We start from the raw sequence: 22,547 nt of genomic DNA, 5'->3' as shown, positions 1-22,547 counted from the left end.
GTCATTTATATTCGTCTGTTGTATAGGCCACATACACCTCCGAGCCACGTTGACTGTTCATAGAGGCATGTTTCTCGCGGAGGTGAATCGCCATATGCAGCGTGTAAAACGGTTTGCGATCCTTAAAACAATACTTTACAAATGAGGTTAAAACACAATGACGTAAGCAGTCTTTAAAAACCAAGTTTTCGGTTATGACGCACGATCGCGTGCACCATAGCAAACTGTTTTACACGCTACATACAGCAATTCCCATCCGCGACAAACATGCATCTTCTTAGATGCTCCTGCAGGAACACAGAAGACGTTTCCCTGCCCACCAACACTCCTTTTTCACCAGCCCGCGTCTACCCTCGCTCTCTAGGCATTCACACTGCCTGCCCATGTGCCCGGACGCAAAAACTCACCAACCACCCAGTTGGTCCCTTTCGTCTGTGCTAGGACTCCACATGCACATCTGAGCCATGTTGACTTTTCATTATTCTTTTCGGTTTCGACACCTGACCGCGTCCACCATAAAAAACCATGCGAAAGGAACAAAGAAGCCCTGCCCAGAAACTCTAGCCCTCCTCCCACGTGCTCACAGACCACTGCCCGCCAACTCAAACAGCTCATCAAACACATACTCACTCGCTTTGGTCTGTGCTGTGGTCCAAATCTAGCTGTGAGCCACGTTGACTATTCTTTTGCCCTCCATGGAAGACAATTTCCTGTTCGATTAGCATTTGCGATGACAATTAATAAGGCACAAGGACAAACTTTCAAAAAGATATGCCTGTATCTGCCAAAACCAGTCTTCACTCACGGACAATTATATGTTGCTCTCTCCAGAGTTCCATCTTTTCATTCACTTTCTGTTGTATCCTCAAACCCTCCCTTTTTAGACAACTGTGTCTTTCCAGAAGTGTTCAACCATCAATAAATAATTATGTGGCGTTTGTTATGCCGCAAGTTCACTATTGTGTTGTATTTTGCTCTCTCCAGAGTTCCATCTTTTCATTAACTTACTGTTGTATTCTCACACCAACCCGTTTTAGACAACCGTGTCTTTCCAGAAGTGTTTGGCATTCAAATAAATAATTATGCATGAGATTGAGCGTGTGTCTACCCGGCGCAGAAAGGCGTGGGTAAGCCGTTGAACCCCATTCGGGCTGCAAACCGTGGAATTCCCACTAAGTGCGACTCATACACTCCCACTGATTACGTCCCTACCCTTTGTACATACCCCCCTCCCACCTCGCTACTACCATGGTCGGGTGTCTTGGTGGATTATATATAGAAAAGCAGCCAAAACCGCACAGAGCAATGAAAAGTCTACGTGAGTCACAGGTGCATCTGGACTTTGCAAAGACAACAATGACTCAAGTGGGAGGTGGGCACATCAGCAGGCAGTGCATACTGAACGAGAAATCAGCAGACTAGCATGACGGAGGGAGTGGAATGGACGTCCTGCTCCTCTCCTCTCATTCCACCCTCCACGCCTGAGCGCCGTCCACCCCCATCCCTCTGTCTGGGAGAAGAAGGCGCGATAGCGGTCCGCCAGTTTTCAGTCACGGATGATTGTGTGTTGGTTCGTTCCGTGCATTGTTACAATGTTGCTTTTCTTGCTGATTTATTACATTACCGATTTTCCAATTGTGAATTTTCTCCCTGTGCTTAAAAATCATTAAAAAACCGGCCTGATTATGCGGCGTAAGTGAAACACGTTTATTTATTAAAAATGCTAATCCCGTTTTTAATAATTAAAGAGAGGCTCAAATCCAAATGTGAAATAAAAGCCTTAAAACTAACCAAATATATTCATTTTCAAACCAAAAATATTCTGAAGTATTAATCTGTAGTTTGAGATTGCAGGTAATTTGTAAAATGGTGTGTCCATTTTGTATTCAGAAGAAAAAAATTACCCTCATCACCTGTCTACCACCATGGCAACCTTTCACCACCAGGGTTTGGCTTCCGGTAGCTGGTTTTTTGACTGATGTAGTCACCATTGTTATTTTACCGTAGATCCCGGAATACAGGCCGAACCGGTATATTAGCCAAACCCCTTCTCTACCTACTAAATTACATGTATTTGCCGATGACCGGTATTTAAGCCGACCCCCTTCTCCAAGCAAAATTTTCTAAATTTCCTTAAAAGTGTCTCTTCGGGTATATTTATAATGTTTATCGGAGAATTTGAGACTGCCGGCATTTTTGATATATAATATAATGTGCATAATTTACCAAAACACCAATAATTTTTCTAATGTACTAACCAAAAAGTTATAAAAAGTGCCAAGCCTACTTCGATTAAGCTAGGAGCATGGCAGCACGCATGGTAGCAGCGGCTCAGGGCTCTCCTTTTCAGCGCACTTTTTTGTTGTTTTTGTACTTTCTTTTTGCCCTTGTTTGTGCGAACATCCGCTACACCATTCAGAACCTTATAGACATCGGTGTCCAGAGCCAGACATCTGTTTCGAGTGTTTTTCATCACACGCACAACATCCCAGACAACATAGCGAGACCAGCGGGCTCTCCGTGGATTGTTGTCGGGTCTAGGAGACAACATAGACGGAGGAGGGAAAGAAAGCAGAAGCGGGCCGCAGATCCGGCATTATGCTAAAGCTAAAAAACAATTATACAAGCCCTATACAGAACTTTTTCCTGCACTGAAGGAGCTGCTTTTAATCTCGTTGTAGATGCGTATAGTGACAATAAAAGGCATTCTATTCTAGAAACAATTTCATACTGTACTCACCATTTAATTTGACATCTTTGGGCTGCAGTAAGGGAGGAGATATTTCCACACAATGTCCATCTTCGTTTCGATTGCAATCGCTTACTTTTACCTTCTCTTCCTTCCTTAGCAATTATGTGTCTTGCTTGCATGGTCTTAATGAATTATATATATAGGTAAATCACTGCAATGACGGAAATTACATCCACAAACACATGTATCTGGGCTCCGACTGACGCTACTAACGCTCTCGGTTGTTTGTTTACAATCGTGCAAGCAGATACACATGACCGCATCCGTTTCATAACGCAAGATGTTGATCGTAAATCAAAACAAAAAATTTAATTTTAAATTTCCCGATAATTTATTATAAATGTTATTAATAAAATCAACAACTAAAACACTTTTTTGAATAAATTCTTTATTCAATTTAAAGTACCGGCATGCAAAGTTACTTCTTCATCTGAAAGATGGCTCTGTGGTTTCGTCATTATTTACTTCCGTATTCATCGGCAAAACCGGCATTGCGCTGGAAATCTTGAATCTGAAATGATACTCGTTGTATAAACCGACCCCCAAACTCCAAGCCAAAAATCTAGGATGAAATTCTCGGCTTATATAACGGGATCTACGGTAAGTATGATTCATATACTTATGATAAGATTTTTCTGTGGATTTACACAAATAAGCTGTCATTAAATAACAGCAATATATGCTGTAGTTATGAGATCCCCAGTTCTCATTTTACATTGACAGAAATTATTTGAATCCAGGAGTAAATATGGCTTTTTACAGAAGCTCATATATATTATAGATTACCTGTGACTTACTAAAAGAGTACATGACACATGTTTCATCCTAATTGGACTCATCAGGTGTACACACTCTTGCTTCCCCTTGCAGGGATCAAACCTCGGACACAGTCACAGTGAGGTGTTATGCTGTTGGTATAAAGGAGCCCCAGTAGCGTTTCTTGACACACTTCCAAATAATTTGACGTCTGAAAGCCCTCAGTATTAGTGTGTCAGAGTGAGGGTGTGCAGCATTATACATAATGACAGTCAGTTTTGTTTTAATTCTCTCCCTTTTCTACTACCTCCAGGGGTCCAAGAGTGTTTGATATAACGGAGTTTGCCCTTTTAATTAGCTTGTTGTTTCTGGGGGCTTCTCTACCAGCCCAGCACACCAGAGTGTAGAAAAATCGCACTGGTCACCTTAAAATTGTAGAACATGTAATGGATGTCGCTTCCCACATTAAATAAACATAGTTTTCTAAGTAAAAAGACCCTGCTCTGCCCTTTCTTATTTAACTCCTCTGGGTTTCAAAACCAGTCCAACTTGTCCTTGATGTGGGCAACCAAGCACTTGTAGAAGTTCACCAACTCTATATCCACTTCCTGAATAGTGAGTGACTGGACGCAGAAGCTCTTTGGTGCGGAGAAAGTCTATAACCAGTTCCTTGGTTTTGCTGATGTTAAGATGCAGATAATTCTCTTTGCTCCAAGAAGAAAAGTTCTCCACCTGACTCATCCCCCTTATCCATGCATCCCCTGGGTGTGGGATCATCTAAGAATTTTGTATGTGACAAGACCTAGTGTTATATTTACAGTTAAATGAGTACAAAGTGAAGAGAAAAGGAGACAGGACTGTTCCTTGTGGTGCTCCAGTGCTGCTGACATCTTTATCAGATACACAGTCCTTGCGTCTCGCACACTTTGGACTGCCTGACAGATAGTCCATTACCCAAGGTACCATAGGCTCATCCACCAGCATATCTCTGAGCTTACCACTTAATAAGGATGGCTAGATGGCACTGAAAGCACTGGAGAATTCAAAAAAGATATTTCTTACAGTGCTGTCAGTTTTGTCCAGGTGAGAATGTCTCTTGTGGAGCAGATGGATAATTGCATCCTTCACACCAACCTGTGTCCAATAGGTAAACTGCAGTAGGTCCAGGTGGTCTACCACACAGAGACTTGTATAGTCCAGGACTAGTCTTTCATCTTCATGATGTGACAAGTAAGGGGTGCTGCTCTATAGTCATTAGGTGAAGAGGCCCCTGCCTTCTTTGGAACCGGAACAATGTAGGATGTTTTCTACAGCAGTGGTACTTTGTGGACCTTTAAAGATGGGACTGAACAGGTAACAGAACACCACAAGGTTGGTCAACACAGGCCTTAAGAACTTGAAGCCAGACTCCACCTGCTTCTGCAGCCTTTCCTGTGCAAAGCTTCCTGAGTTGTCCCCTTACTTGGTCTTTAGTTATTGATAATGCATCCTGATGATCTGTAAGGCCTTTCCAGTCAATGTGGTAATAGTGTTAATGTAGTAGAGATGGTGTGGGAGGACTGGTCATTGGAAAATTGATTCATGATGTTAGCTTAGTCCATATTCCCTCCTAGCACCTGAGCCCTGGATTTCTTGAGTCCAGTTTGTACTTTTTTTGGCTTCTTGAAATGTTTATGTACTTCTCAATAGATTTTATTGTTACAACAGTAGCATTACTATGGCACTATCTTAACACTTACTGTACTTTACTTGTGAGCACTGTTGTTTTGTTCTAGTCTTGTAGGGCTGCAAAACATCTGTCTTCTAATTTAACATCACTGCACGTTCCCAATTTGAAAATTTAAAAGTGCAGCATGTCAAGAACTTTATTTGGGTTTTGGATTCACTGTAAAATAAAACAAAACTAATGTATTTTATACTTTAATCAGGGTAAAACAAATCTAGATAGCCTAAGGACCTTTTTGGTTGCTCTCTTTTGACTTTAGCTTTTATTTCTGCATATTGAACTTTGAGTTAAACAGCACTTTTGACTTCTCTCTGCTATTCTGACCCTTCCATCTATCTCTGACCTTGTCTCTTCTTTATGTGTTGTTTTGTTTTTGGCATCACCCTTAGCCTTAAAGGAAGCTAACAGATGTTATTCCTTTTATGAAGAAACAAAGAAGCCCGCTACTACTATTTTATCAGGGCAAAACCAAGTCAAGATGAAAGATCTACTATTCGAAAACCAGAATATCAAAATCAAGACTAACCAATAGTGATGCTCTGATCCACTGGCAGCCAAACTAGTTCTGTGCCTACAATAATAAACTGCATTTGGCAGGAGCCTTTCTCGCAGTAAAGGTTGAACATCAATGTGCTTCCAGTTGAACATGCATACTAGAAGAAAGAATTCAATTAACTACACTTTAACCAATAATAAATTCTGTACATGGACAAAAATGATTTCTCTCTTTTTCTCTAGAATTTCCACATCTGAATTAGATACTGCTTTCACATGATGATCTCCAAGTAAACCATATCAGGGGGAGCAATAAAGTATGCAACCATAAATAGCACTGGGAAGAGGAATCACGAATTTCTGTAATCCATTACAAAAGAGTACAGGTTACAGGAAAATATATTAAAAATTAGACTTAACATGGATTAGTAGATCCTCTAAATGAGACAAAAAGAAAGGCTGAAAAATAGGTCACCAATATTTAACATTAAAAAAAATATTTCTTGAAAATTCTCTTTAATAAAACATTAAAATGATGAAAGTAAAATCTTTGTGACTGATGCTGTAAATTTGCAAAATATTTCAATTCATAAATAGTACAATGTCAAGTTTCAAAAACTCAGGACATTAAAAAAATGCTAAAAAGTAACCTTTAATTTATATACAGTTGTGCCTTTTCTACAGTAAGCTGAAGAAGCACAGCACGGTCTGACAGAGCACACATAGGTTAGGTGACTTGTTCAAGGTCAGAGTCAGTCAGACGTCAGAAATGCACTGGAAACCTTGTGGTTTGAAGCCCAGTCTTTACGCCACTTGCTCATACTACTTCATTACTAACAAGTCAAAGATTAAATATGCCAGTGCTTAATTTAAAATGTTCATTACCTGGAATGGAAACTGTTAGAATTACTGATTCAGTCTGATGCTTTAACTAGGACGATGCTAGCTCTAGCACTTTTGACATTTGACAATGCCTCAGATGCACACACACAGAGAGTGACAAATCAGCATTTAAAAACATTCAAGCTGCATGCTAATCCTGTTTTTACTGAACCTAAAATGAACTGCATGGATTACAGGGTTGTTGAGTAGACCGCCACCAAAGCAGGACGGGATATAAAATAGAATGACAAAGTTAGAGGAAGCAGATATGAAGTAAAATCAGAGTATTAGTAATTTGTTACCATGTGAATAAGATTTTTAGTCATAACATATATTCCCTCATACAAGCACTCACAAATCTGACAAAACAGATAGCAGCAAAGACAAAAAATGGTAATAAAATCAGTTTATAGTGTAGGTAGTGCTCTAATGCTTTTTCATTATAATGAACTTTAAAAGAAAATTACTACATTTATTGCTATACGCAACCTAACACTGATAGTCAATAAATATTATTCTTTATTTATGTACAAAAGGAAAGTTAAACTCTTAAATGTTACCTGATGTCATTTATAATACTAGTGTAAAGCACAGATTTGCAAAAACTAAAGTACTCTGTTTAGCAATACAAGACAAATTAAATGAAATGCAGTCACTTGATGAAATTTAACACATTATTTTAGTGTAGCAAATGTAGTGCTGTTGATTCTGTGGTTTGTCAGGGGTGTGTTCTGCTCCTACTCTGTTCAATGCTTGTATGGACTGGGAATTGGGCAAGGTCATGGGGTCCAGCGGCTGTGGGGCATCTGTTGGTGAAGAAAGGTTCGCGGATCTTGACTTTGCTGATGATGCTGTGATCTTCGTGGAGTCAATGGAGGCGCTCGAGAGACTGAGTGAGCAATCTGAGTGTCTGGGCTTGCAAGTGTCCTGGATAAAAACCAAGATCCAGGCCTTTAATGACCTCTTGGGCACAGCCATCACCAGTGTGTCTGTTTGTGGAGAGAGTGTTGACCTTGTTGAGAAGTTTACTTAGCTTGGCAGTGACAATTCATGTCTCTGGTGACTCTTCCTCAGTCAGTAGACGGATTGGGAGAGCATGAGGGGTCATGAGGTAGCTAGAAAGGGGTGTGTGGCACTCCCGATATCTATGCTAAAGGACGAGTCCTGGTGCTTCCCGTCTTGCTATATTGTTGCAAAACATGAACGCTATCCAGTGACCTGAGACGAAGACTAGACTCCTTTGGTGCTGTCTCTCTCCGGAAAATCCTTGGGTACCGTTGGTTTGACTTTGTGTCGAATGAGCGGTTGCTCATGGAGTCCCGATTGAGGCACATTACCTGCATTGTGAGGGAGCGCCAATTACGGCACTACGGCCATGTGGCGCGTTTCCTAGAGGGTGATCCGGCTCATAAGATCCTCATTGTTGGGGACCCGAGTGGCTGGACCAGGCCAAGGGGCCGCCCACATAACACCTGGCTGCAGCAGATAGAAGGTCATTTCTGGAGGGTGGGACTGGACCACGTGTCAGCCTGGGGGATTGCCAACCAGGATCCCGCATTGTTTTTTTGTGTAGTGGGTGCGGCAACGCACTGTACCAGTGCATGCTCCCCAACTTGACTTGATTAGCATACTGAACATACTACTATACTGCATTTATTCTGTGATACTTTTACATTACTTTGTATTTTATTATTTCTGTTCTAACCCATGTGCTGTGTTGCCTTTCAATGCTCATGCACAGCTCTCAACCAGTCAATTATGAAGGGAGTTATTTCATTTTAAAGTAAATAAGGTACAGTTATTATCAAATAACACAAACATTCATGAAGATTTCACCTCTGACAGGACTTATGAATGCAAAAATAATACAAGTATGAAGTGAAAAGCTCTACAGACCAAGTTTTGATTTATTTGCTTTGCCTGTGTAAATTATGCATTTTGACAATGAAAGCCTTACTTAATGAACAGTCAAAATTATAAACTTCAACCTAATAGAAACTAATAAGAGTACTCCTAAACATATTCCAAGAAACTTCATGAATGACAGTAAACAGAAAAAATCTAGCAGAATTACAGGGATATTTATTGAAATGCCCCCAGACAATTCCACACAATTGTAGTGTGATCAACTTGTTTTACCAGTACTGAATAGTAGGTCAAATACCTTCAAATTTAAGCATATATTAATAGCTTTAAAAACAAAATACAGGTACCCATATGCAGTAATGTTATTTAGCAGATGACTCTGGCTTTACACATCAGGCTGCTACAGAGGTAGATGCAGTATCTGTTGTAAATCAAATACAGCCACAATTTAAACAGAGTCTCCTATTTACAAAACTCATTGCTAGCAAGGACAGAATGGAAAGTAATGTGAAAAATATCAACTCTATTGATGGTGATACATACAGTATTAATTCTTATATTTTGACAGGATTCTATATTTTCCTGCTCATAGCCCAACATTTTTTTCAGTCACTGTGTTGCATCACAAATTTCGCAGTGAATTTAGCCTTCAAATGAAGGTCTCCTGTGGAAGTCAGTACCTCTTTTAATTTAGCACAGACACGTTAAGGCGCAACTGTTACTTCTCTTTATGCTGGTCTAGCTTGCACGTCATTTCTAGTTTTAATGTAACACATGCTCCTTCAGTGAAGTGCACACACATCAGTTTCCGCAGTTTGCTCCTGGAGTCGGCATTCTTAGTTTCCACGTGTATTACATGATACTTTCCTTTTACAAGAGTGCTGATTCTTTTAAAGTTGACACTATACCTTTTAAATTGGTGTCGAAAAACGGCAACATTTAAAAAGCGCTTGGCTTTATCTTCAACTAGATTTGTGCGCATCCGGTGTTAAATTAGCAATAAATTAAATTCTCTAAAGAGATTTTATCAACAAAGAAATATACAAATATGATGTAAGCATAGTAAAATAGCAAAAAGAAGAATTTGTTTCATGACTTCCAATATTTCTATATGAAAACATAAAGGACACAGCAATTAAAGAAATGTACTAATACACTTTCTATACTTGGTCCTTCAAACATTACTTGTGAATGCACAACAGTATCAGAGGCTTGTTTCCATTAATGGAAAAAAAAGTTTTAAAAGAGGAGGTGGTTGCCTGTTCACGACAGACTTTTCTTTCCGCCATGTTGATTTATCTACAGCATTCTTGTTTGATTATTGTTTCAGTTGTACTTTTACATTAAATAAATATAAAATACCGGAACTCAACAGTCTCATATCACCAGTCATCTGTCAATGACTCCTGCGCTCAGCTTTCTGTTAGCTAAACCCTGCGAATTAGCGCATTTCTAGAGGTCCCTGAACTCCTCTTTTACAGTATAAAAATAAAATCTTGATCTTCAAATGTGTGTGCATCCCTTCATCCCACCCCCATCCATGATATTAAAAATTGTGCTGAATACCAATACTTTATAATGTATTCTATCAAAATTGTAAATTTCAGCAATGTGGCATATCTCAAAATACTTTTTTGTTTATGTCAACCTACACATTGAGGTATTCTAACATGTCCTATTCATTTTAAGATATAGATATCTCAAAATTACTTCCTATAAAATGTTCTTTTTAAAAAGAACTTCCTGACTATTTTGAAACATCTTTTAATCCGAGTCATTTGGGACATCTTAAAATTATAATAATGTCATTGTGAGACATCCTGAAATGCACACAGTTTTGACAACACACCTAAATTTTCCTATTATTCAAGTCTCATTTTCTTCCTGCAGTGAGTGTGAGAAATTGTGAGTATGGGAGTCACTTGAATTCACATAAATTAAGGTTCTGCTGTAAATAATCTTTGGTGTACTAGTGTCCAGCCTTGTGCCTAAAGCTACTGAGATAGGCCCTAGTTCTGCAAGCTCATCCACTGTAGTTAGCAGGTTCGGACAATTAAAAGATGGATGGATAGGTTTTTAAATTACGTGAGGTGCTCATAATCTGAATTACAATTTATAAACTGAAAAGCTGAAACATATCTATGTAGAGAACACTAGGCTTTACTGGAGGTAGCAATTTTAATAAGTAAGCAGTTCAACCACATATGCATCAGAAGTGTCAGGAAGTTTACTGCCCAGCTCTTTTGTGTTTTCTGACATTTACTTATTTTTACTCATTGCACTGTTTGCCAGGTGATTTTACATTCTTCTAAAGGCACAAGATAGCTGCTATCAAGCGACAGGGACGAGGCTTAGGTGCCATTAATCACCCTTATAAAAGTAAGCCTTCAAAATGACAAGGTTGTCAGCTATTTCAGTAATTTTAGGAAAGCCAGCTCCCATCATTTTAATGTACTTTTTCTTTCTGGCTTTTGTTATTTTGCCTGTTTTACTTGCAAATTGATTTGTTAAACATTGTTAAATGATTTGAGTGTCATCATTCAGAGCAAGAATATTCACTTTGCTATGCTTTTCAATCTTAATGTATTTTCGTGTCAATGAGGCCATGTTAACAGTGCAGCTTAATTTTGATTGCTTTAAATCATGTGACACAGATTGAGTTTTTTTAAAGGAAGTGTGAACCACAAAGGAGCACATGGAATCAGAACTTTTCAGATCAGTTATAGACCACTTTAGTATATGGAACTAATCTGATGAAAATATTTGTGACTTGAATGTGACCTGCATTTGAACTTGGGGATCAGAATGGTCTGGAAATGTATACTCTTCCAAAGAAATGGTTATTATGCGAGTAATCACATCTCTAATATGATCAGTCTAGATGGATTATTGCATCAACTTAGTGTGCAATGACAGAAGACCTAACAAGCATTTGGGCGGACTGTCTCCAGCTAATATAACTCATTCGTTAAGTGGTTACTGAAAAAAACGGGACATCTCATGTACATATTTTTTCACACAGACAGATGTTGACATAATATAAGTAATCAAATGTCTCCATTAATATTCTGAAATTGTCAAACCACTGTTTTGTATGAAATTCCTTCACATTTCCTCTTCTGTTCCCACAATTTTAAGAGTACAGATACAGCAGTGTTCCCAAAGCAACAGCTACAGTTTTTTATTTTGTATTTATCCATTATGAATTCCCAGAAATCTTGCACTGAAAACAATGTTCAGTAGTGCAGCAGCATGCATGCTTTTCCTGTTCATGGTGATTGATTAGATCACATCTGTCTGACAAATATATTTTCATTAATTTAGTGCATGTTGGGCAAAATCAGGATTATCATCTGTACACACACTCATATCAGATGTAAAATAGTAAAATCGAACATTACCAAAAAATGGAAATCGAGTCACTTTTAGCTGCAGTGTGTACTGGGGTTATACAATATACCAGTGCTAGAAAAATACTGTAAAAGCCAAAAATTGTAAATAATACAGCACCAGCTTTTTGGGATTTTCTGTACTTGAAGTTAATGTCAGCTCTTCACTCAAGCCTCTTCCCCCGACACTCGATGGAGTAGCTGTTGAAAAACGTGCTTAAAAAGTGCTGAAGACTTCAGGAAATCACATGTGTTGACACAAATTAAATTGATGCACACTTTATGCGATCAAGAAGGAAGTGAAGGCCCACAGGGAGGTACACATTAATGCATTGCACCAGGAAGGTTGAAGTTTTGTTAAGGGTGGGGGACTGCAGTTATCCTTAATTTGCTTCAGAACTGTTTAGTACTAAAACTGAGGTCCAAAAGATGGTCTTTTACAAACATCAAAATTGTAGTATTAATCCAACACTACTGTATACACTAACTTAGCGTTAAGCAAGACAAGGGTTTACTACTTTCTGTACTACCTATGTTTGCTCTTACTATTTTTACAAAGTGCTGTGAAATATTAGCTTTGTTGAGTGCTGAACTTGCAAAAATTTAACTGTCACCTTTACTGCATACACCATTAGCATTACACCATAACAGGATCCAGGATAAACTTGTTACCAAGATTGGGGAATGCAAAGCTGATTGTGAATATTATGTTTGTATTCTCTCACTAAGCCACCCATATGTAAGCTAGGGTTAAATGCAAAAACAAACATGACTAATTAATGGCTAATAAAGGGAATGAAATAAAAGTGACAGTAACAGGTTTCTGAATGGAAATCACTTACAGTATATTCCATTTCTCTTACATCCACTGTAATCCTGATCAGTAACAATGGATGAGAGGGCTTACAGAAAAGAGATATGACTTCTGACACTGTGGTGTTACGACAGTGTTCTCTACATTAACAAAAGCAAAACCAAGCAACTGGTTGTCATGGACTTTAACATACATAAACATACACACAAAACAGGCCCAACTTCATTCTGCATTAGGGAAAATGCTCTGGAGAGGATCAGCAGATTCCAATTTTGACTATTGCTATGAAGGTTTACCAACAACTTAACAGTCTTAAATGTCTGAGGGTAATGCTACTGTGCCCAACTACACTCATCAACCTCTGAAAGTGCACAGCGGAGTCCATTCTTACTAGCTGCATAACATCTTGGTATGGAGCTTACTCTGAACATAGAATACCAAAGGTACATAGCCACCTAGAGTTCAGAACATGCGTAAGATGCTCTGCTCGTTACCCCAGGTCAACAGTCACTCCTACTGACAAAAACATGTTTGAATATACCAGACATGCATTTATTTACATACAGTATAGTGGGTACAGAAAGTCATCACCCTTCACACAGTATATGCTGTTGGTACCTACATACACACAGTATGTATATTAAATTCCATTTCCACCAAACTATTCTCAGTATATGAGGACATCTTTTACACAGTAACTTTAGAGCCACTGTGTCAGGGGTCCATTCTGGAAAGGTTCTAATTCTTTTAATAAGTAGTGAGCTAATATTCACATAAAATGGATGGCAATTGTTTTATATTCCCAGATTACAGAGTGAGTCAAAATTATGTTAACATTTGAATGGTGGAATAAATTTATTCACAAAACATACTTCAAATGTGCAAAATGATTTACAGGAATGTCTCAACCTGTTCGCCATCATGTTTAACACATGTACCATATGTAGTACATAAATTGACCACAAAAATTTATATATATAATATATATATATATATATATATATATATATATATATATATATATATAAATATATATATATATATATATATATATATATATATATATATATATATATATATATATATATATATATATATATATATATATATATATATATATATATATATATATATATATATATATATATATATATATATATATACACAGCAGTACCATTTGTGTTAACATAATTTTGACTCGCCCTGTATTTATTGTAGACAGTGTGTATGTATGTCTGCCAGTACATTCCTCACACTGTGCATTTAAAAAAAGTGTAGCTAATAAAATTAGACTTTGCATATGCAAAATCAGGGTTCAATGATGTATAGTGAATATTGAAGAAATTTTCCAGCTAAGTGAACCAAAGACAGGAAAACAGAAACCAATGGGCACTGGGAATCTGGAACAAACTACTTAGTCAAGCACCTCGAGTTCAGACACTCACATTACAAAACAGCCAAAATATTAGTTACCTAAATAAGATGGATGAACTGAATCATCTGCTACTTTCTTTTATTTCATTTCTTCATTAAAGACTGATCACTTTTACTTAAAAGTGTATTTTAGGAAAATTTTATGATAAAGAAAGCTACATTATACTGTACATGTTATAATACTTAAACAACAACAAATATAAACCCTAACATCGAAAATTTTCAAAAAAAAAAAAAAGGGAAAGGTTTGAAAACAAGAATATATATATTATATCTTACATGTGGACCACTACAGCTGCTTATACCAGGACTGGTAGGATGGATTGACAATAGAAAAAATTAGAACTATTACACAGTATGTTTATCAAGGATATATAATATTTCACTCTACTGAAATAAAAACTCAACATCTAAAAAATGTAGAATTAATGTTGACATACTACAGGAAATAAACTTCCAGACTGAAATGGAAGCAGTACTGTCTGTTATACCTTCATTGTTATCACTCTTTATAATATAATATTGTTCTTTATCAGTATGCTGCTGCTGAAGTATGTGAATTACCCCTTGGGATTAATAAAGTATCTATCTATCTTTGTAAATACCTGGGAAAAGAAATCTGTTACTTCTACAAAACACCCTATTAAAGAATTCTACATATATACCATTAACATTAGGATTACATCAGACATCCATTTTACTCTACTCTATAATAAAGTTCACATTAGATTTTACTCTTCGGTAAATTCACATGGTAGTAGGAAATGATAATAAATAGAATAAGAACTACACCGAAAAACTGAATAGATAAAAGGCAGGGATTGGGCCAAATTAATAATCTTTGTAATATTTAAATTACACAGATAACTTTCTGAAATAAAAACTGCATCTTACAAGTCTGAGCAATAATGACAACATTACCCATAGATTTCTAGTAAGAGATGTAAATTTCACTAAATTTAAGGCATATTTTTAAAATGATGTCTTTATGATTGAGATGACTAGTTCATTTTTTTCTCCTAGCTGTGTCACTACAAAACAGATTTTACAATTCTATTCTTTTATATATATAAAAAAAAAAATTTTAAATATAAACAATAAAAACTGGCTGATTGATAACACAATAAGATGAGTTATGTAAACAAAGCCTCTGTACTGCAACTTAAAAGATATTCTTTTGTGATAAATCATTCAAAGCGCAATGAAAACTGACATCTAGCAAGTATTATTGGCGTGTGCAAACAAAAAATCGCTAAAAATTGTTCAGCAGTATGGCAATGTAAAGTAAAATATGAGGAATAGCCAAGTGCAGGAAGACAGCTTCAAAGGTTTGAGTCACTGCTTTGTGTGGAATTTGCACGTTCTCTTTATAAGTGTAGCTTTGCACCAGTTTTACCATACACTCTAAAAATACAGTATGTGAAATTAACTGCTGACTATAAATGAGCCTGACAAGTCTCAAAGTTAGAGTACACATCTATGTGCCTTGATACTGAGTGTTGTCCCAGTCCGGGTCAGGGCCTACCTACTATGTGCCTGGAAAAGGTAGCTTCATAGAAAACAGTGGATGCCATAATTAGCTTGAATGATATGAATCAGCTGTCAGTTTTGAATCTTTCATTTCTCGCTGAAAAAATGCTGTTTAGATAGACCTACACATGGGATAAAGAAAAATTTGACTAAACATGAGACATACATACAAAACCATGAGGTATCAATCATCAGTTATCTTTGCAGAAACTAAACCTGACAATATATGTGTTACCCCTGTGTTGGGAGCAGGAAATCTACCCCATCACAACAATATGCAAAATGTGAACAAATAAACAAATTACTTTCCACTCTCAACACTGTGCACTATATTTCTCTTGTTTCATTTCTGTTCTTTCTCACAGTTCAATGAGATTTGGGCCTATGTTTCATCTTATGTTATATAATATATAATAATGTCTGTATTAGTCACATAATATTTCTTATTTTAGGAAGTATATCTGGTGTCAGTAGTTATCGTAATAAGTTAGGCAACGACAACAACAACCTATCTTCTGAGAGCCCTTGGGCACAACTTATTTAAATATTGCATAAGAAAATGTGCGCAGAGGCAGGTTTATGCGAGTCATGACCCTAGCATTTACAAATGTAACAACAGTAAAACAAATATAGTAGTCATTTTTGTCTATTAATGCACTTATTGAGTCAGTACCACAAGACCTTTCTTTGTTTCACTTATTTGGCCTGCCTGTGCAGTTTGCCATTCAGCATCAGGTCCATCTCTTACATTCAGTTTTGGCATGATTAGCCTTTGGTCCTGAATCGAAATGCAATATGTTTACTTTGGTCTGAGTTATGACAAGCGATCTCTGTGCATGAATTAAAATGCAATAACACTTTCGTATCGCATTTAAGCTGTCACAAAAATTGCATTCCACAGTGAAGAGCAATTGATCATTCGGTTCATATGTTTTTAATAGTAAGACGATAAAAATGTGTAATGTAGTTAACATGTTGGATTGCATTTAATTTTGGCAAGAATAATCCTTCACAGATACAATATGAGGCATAAACCGCAGAAAGATACATGTACCGTAAATGCCACTTGAAAATTTCAGCAACCTACTCTCTTTCCACCAGTGTATTCAGTGAGCCTCTTTAACTAAAGGCATCTATCAAGTCCAAGAAAACTGCTTTTACTTCAAATTTTTTTGGCCTGAGTCCAAACTGTTAAGTATAACTGTAGACATCAGCCTGACAAACTGCACACTGAACCAAGTATTGATCTTACTAAATTAAAACAGAAGAATGCAAACTCTGAATTCTGCAGATTTAGATATAATTATTTCCCTTTCCCAACTCAGGAGAAAAATGTTGAGAAGTCCTGTGTGTGCTTTTTAAAGCTGCATGAGAGGTGAGGGGCAGGAAAATCTGTATTGCATAAGGAAAGCACTGTTTTTACACTTTTGATTCACAGGCAGAGTTGCAGAAGAATTTAGAATGACTCTTGTTCCTTCTGCAAGAGTCCTTATTTATGGATCTGTTCTAACCAGGAACTCAAACTTCTTGAAACCTGATTTAACCGACAAACTGTAAAATCTGCTGTTCCGTCGGCGATTATATTAATATCTTGTAAACTTCGATACGACGGCTGTTTAGGGCTCTCCGTTCTGAGCTGGAGAAACCACAGCACCCTAACTCCATGAGGAATTACTATATTTGGACTCCAATATACAGCGTGTCAATGGTTCTGGAAAAACCTGGTCTTACACGTGTCTTCATGAATAAATGGCCAGAGAAGCTTATCTGCACACCTTCTCACCCTTTTCATCTGTCACTCACCCTGCCTGGGCAGAGGACGCTGTCTAGGCCGTGTGTGTGCTCGTTCACTCCGGCAATTTCGTTAAAAATACCCCTCGCCGCCCCCTCCGCCCGCAACCTTATAAGGGAAACACTGACATTGGGGTTCAAGATTTGGCAACCCGGTCCCAGCTGTCACTCGCGCGCCTGCGCACTGCTTTACAGTCGCACAGGGATAATATTTAGCATGGTTTAGATACCCCCCAATCTGTCAAATTACACTGAAAAACATAAAACGATTAAAGATGTAGTCGAAGACTATTTAACGTATTAAAAAGTGCCAAAACAGCCGAACGGGCGAGGGACTCTAGCACAAAGGCATTTCCAAATAATAAAGCTTACGAAATCCAGTAAAACGGCGAAACAATAAAAAAGAAACCCACTCACCTTTTGGATTCTTTTCAGCGCCATGACTCGAAAATTCTATATTAATTTAAAATAAATAAGAATAGTAAAAAAAATCTATATACAGGAATAGGAGTTGTGCGGGTGCGTACTTCTTTTTTTATTTTTTATTATTTTTTGCTGCCCCACCAATTGCACGTTTGGCCGGATTAAACTCTACTGCTTCAACTCCGGACCTTTTTTTCGCTGCTGCTGACGGGATCCCGACGACCCTGCTCCAGTGCGCCGCAGCATTCTCGCGAGATTTTAAACTCTTCGCAAATTATGCTGGGAGTTCGAGTTCAGTGCTGTGCTGTAGTAGTTTACCAACCATGTCTGTTTAGTTGGTGCTGTTACTTAAGATAGTCTTTAAAAAAAAAAGGAAAATATAAAACATAGGTTCATGTGGATAGGTTTAAGTATAATGAAATACAGTACCTATATGAAAATAATATACTAAATATCAGCCAGAGCCAGCATGGGTGTATGACAAGAAGATCCTGTCAAATCTGAATAGGCAACTGGAATAATTGACAAAAACAAAGCATATGATATAGTTTACTTAGACCTTCACAAAGCATTTGATACATTCTCACATTGAAGATTATTTCTCAAAGTAGAAGCTGCAGGCATCAAAAGTAATCGAAAAAAAAAAAAAACTGGACTTCTAGTTGGTTAGCCTACAGGAGGCAAGAGTACAAATAAGAGGAGAATGCTCCACATGGAGTGAGACAATCATTGGAGTCCCTTGGGGTCTGTCCTGGGACCTCTACTTTTTCTGATTTATATTAATGACATAGATTATTGTATAGTAAGTAAACTTGTCAAACTCGTAGATGACACTAAAATTGGAGGAATGGCAGACATAGAGGAGGCAGTGAAAAGAATTAAAGAGGACTTGGACAAGCTTCCATTCTTGGCGAACACTTGGAAAATGCAGTTTAATGTAGAAAAGTGCATTATGCTACACATGGGCAAAGGGAACGTCAGTTATAAATACAAGATGGGAGACACTGTCATACATGAAGAAACCTCTGTAAAGGATTTAGGGGTTTATGTTTACACAAAACCTTCATCATCAAAACAATATGCAGAAGCGATTAAACAGGCAAATAAAACTTTAGGTTATATAACAAAAACTGATGAATATAAATAGAGTTAGGTTATGCTCATACTATATAACGAACTAGTGAGACCACATCTGGAGTATTGTGTGCCTGTCTGGTCACCACACTACATAAAAGACACAGTAGCACCTGAAGCTGTGCAGAGGAGAGCAGCCAAGTGCATCCCAGGACTTAAGGACATTTCCTACTCTGACAAAGTCTGAGAATTAAACCTATTTAGTCTCGAGCAGAGGTGGCTGTGTGGGAACCTAATCCAGGTCTTCAAAATTCTCAAAGGCCCTAATAAAGTAAAAGTAAAGTGGTAGAATTCTTTCAGCTTCAGGTTGAATCACATACTTATGGACACCAGTGGAAATTAAGGAGAAGTCCATTTAGAACTGAAGCCAGGAACTAATTCTTTACACAAAGACTTGTGTCAGTCTGGAACAAACTACTATGCCGTGTAGCTGAAGAAGAAACCTTCAAAACCTTTAAGAAATATCTGGATGAGATACTGGGACAGCTTAGCTACTAGCTAAACAAATGACCTTGATGGACTGAATCGTCTCCTCTCATTTGTCAAATTTCAGATGTTCTTATGTACTTCTTCACAGCTCCTGGAGAACATCTGTTCAGATCAATGACAATATGGAGTCTGCACATTCCCTCATGTCCATGTAGCTGGGTTTTAGTCAAACATCCAAAACATGCAAGTTCAATTTTTTCTGACACCCTGTACAGTTTTGTTTTTCCAAGACCTTTTAATTTTATTGATCAGTTTTACACAATGGATGGATGGAGAAAAATTGTTTTATTGTCATTTGGGATACAAAGCAAGGAAAGGTACTTTATAAATACATTTTTGTCATTTGTTAATTTGTTTATAAATATTATTTGTTATGAATGTCTATAACAAGCTCACTAGACCTTTCAAATGTCATATTAAACCTTAGAATCTTATTTAAATATTTTCTGTTAATTAACACAAATAACTGTAAATTGTCTAAGTAAAAAAAATGACTTATCCTAAAATCAGTTTGTGGAAATACCTCTACTGAACGGACAAATAGCCTATCTCAGTAGCAATGAGGGTGAGGCAGTAATTGAAAAGTGTAAATTGCACACCAATCCATTGCAGGAAAGATTCACTCTCGCCCCATTTATTACTGTACTACTTAATCATGTTAGTGCCAATGATTGCTGTAACACACTCATAACATATTGGAATGGGGAAAGTAACTGGGGTATCCACACAGAGTCCACACTGAGAGAATGCTTGCACTCACTGATGAACTGAGAATGGACTTTTCCACCACTTTTGCCTCTTTTAAAGGAATGTAAAAAATTCCATAACCATTAAATGCCTTGGATGTGACACAGCTAAATCAGCTTGGGTGCAAACAGTTGTCCAATCGCTTTAGATGGAGCAAAGTGGAGCCTCCAGTTTGTTCATAATACCTAGGCAGAGTGACACTGAAGCACATCTTTAGCTGCTACCCAAATTCTCTCGCCAAGGCCAGTATATAGTACCTGGTGCCAGAAGCTATCTGCATGGGAATTTAGAGCAGACAAATAACATGTTTGTCTGCACAGTTAGACATGTGCAACTTCATGAAAGCAAGAGAGCAACCACAAACAAGAAACAAGGATCCAGTGGGAGCCCTGGCAACTGCTTAAGATTGGCCGCTCCCTGTGGATTTGGAGAAACAAGAGGAATTTCTACAGCAGAATGCCTCAACGTCCGGAAGCCCAGACATAATGTCTGTTACAGAAACAATGAAAAGAATCATTTTTTTGGAGCTGACAGATCCAGGGCTTCTACTGGACTGATGTAAATAGGGCTCAAAGGCAAGGTGTAAGCCCATCTATTTTGGTTGCTGCATAGCACAATCAGTCTATAGAGTCTTCACTACATTTGGCATCAGCAGAAAGAGGAAGAGAAGAGCCATCAAGAAAGTCATGGAGGCAGCAGAAAGGACCTTGCGATATCTCTGGATTATGCAAGGGAGAGGTACTGTAAGTGCCACCTGAGTACAAGTCAAGGCCTGATCAACCATGGCTGGGTCACCTGGTATTGAAAAATCTGAAACACATGAGATATATCTACATGTGTTGTCAGAGATGGCTGGGGTGGCGACCTGGCCGGGATGCCCAGGAGGACTGGAGGAGGACTTACACCTTCCCCAGACCATGTGGGTGTAACCGCCCTGGTTGTTTTGGGGACCACGGGTAGGGAACTTGGAAGCTCAATTCTGTAGGGACCCATAGTCGCCGCCAGGGGGTCCCCCCTCTGCCTTCGGAGCCCTGGACCTCAGCACTTCTGCCACACTCGGACTGCTGGTGGGAAGAGGAACAGGGACACCAGGAGCGCTTCCGGGTGCGCAGCCGGCACTTCCGCCACACAGGGGAGTGTCGGCGGAGGAGTGTTGGGAAACACTTGGAGCTTGTCCTGGTGTGGATATAAGGGGCTGCCTCCCTCCATTCGATGGCTGGATTCGGGTGGAATAGGAAAGAGCTCAGAGGAGAAGAGTTGAGACGGACCAGAGAAGTGAAAGGCATTGTACTGTGAGGCCTGGACTTGAGGGGTTGTGCTCACTTATTTGTGTAAATATTGTGAATAAATGTGTGTGTGGTAAAACCATCATGTCTGCCTGTCTGTGTCCGAACTGTACCCCACAGTATCCAAACATTGAGAGAACATCGAGAGTACCTACATGCTGTATGTAAGTCAGGGTGTATCCCAAATGTTCAACTTAACAACAGTTATGTCTAGAAGATGTCACAATTCCAGGAGGTTAGAAAAATACCTTTAACAATAGAAAGAGAATCAACATAGCTAAAGTGAGAGATCCTTCAATAGAACAGAGTAAAATGAGATGGTTGAAATTAAATGAATTGATCCATTTCTGTAAATTTGGTCACAATCCCAGTCTTAATATAATTAATCAAATTGTCAACATTAATCAGCTTCAGTTTAATGAAAGAGTTTAATGTAAAATCTATTACTCTAAAATGCAGACCTAAACTATTGGTGAGAAGTCTATGTGTTCTGGGTTACTAGAACACACAAACCCTACATTGCTAATGCAAACTGGAGTACTGTATCTTGAAACCAAGACATTCTTTATTATTCTGAGCCCTTGTCCATGTTTAATTGTTTGTTATCCTTGCTTAAGGACACATAACACCATCAGATTCATATTATCATTCTCATTTTATGATGAAAATAGAACTTTCTTTGTATTGAAGTTGTAATTGTTCAATTGAGGTACTACCAGGATGAATAAAAATATTCAAGAAGAAAATGGGTCCATTAGACTTTTCAGCAGCCATGTTGTCTTGGGATTTTTATTTTATTTTATGTTATTGTTAAATTAAATTACACTTAATTACACTTATATTTTTCCTCTTCCTCTGATCTCTTGATTGGTTTCACTATATTGACAAACCTAGATCTCTAAATCATGTTCAATTTAATTCAATCAATCTATATACCCAACCCCCAGTTGCAGCCAGAATATTAGTAAAATCTGTAAATGTACAAAAGAAAAATGATTATTTATAGGGGGTTTGCCCCTGCTCGCTTCACTTA

General features: G+C 37.9%; 1 protein-coding gene across 1 annotated transcript in view; it reads right to left on the bottom strand.

Moving 5' to 3' along the window:
* ube2d4 (ubiquitin-conjugating enzyme E2D 4 (putative)) overlaps nt 1-18,088 on the bottom strand; it is a 51,820-nt gene extending 33,732 nt beyond the window's left edge. Inside the window, exon 1 of the mRNA XM_039768545.1 lies at nt 17,853-18,088. Coding sequence (XP_039624479.1) covers nt 17,853-17,876 — 24 coding nt within the window. The 5' untranslated portion in view covers nt 17,877-18,088. The remainder of the gene's footprint in view (nt 1-17,852) is intronic.
* Between the last annotated feature and the right edge of the window lie 4,459 nt (nt 18,089-22,547).

This window comes from Polypterus senegalus, chromosome 11, assembly GCF_016835505.1.
Source record: "Polypterus senegalus isolate Bchr_013 chromosome 11, ASM1683550v1, whole genome shotgun sequence".
NCBI classification, from domain to species: Eukaryota; Metazoa; Chordata; class Cladistia; order Polypteriformes; family Polypteridae; genus Polypterus; species Polypterus senegalus.
This window is presented reverse-complemented; position numbering and strand designations above follow the sequence as displayed.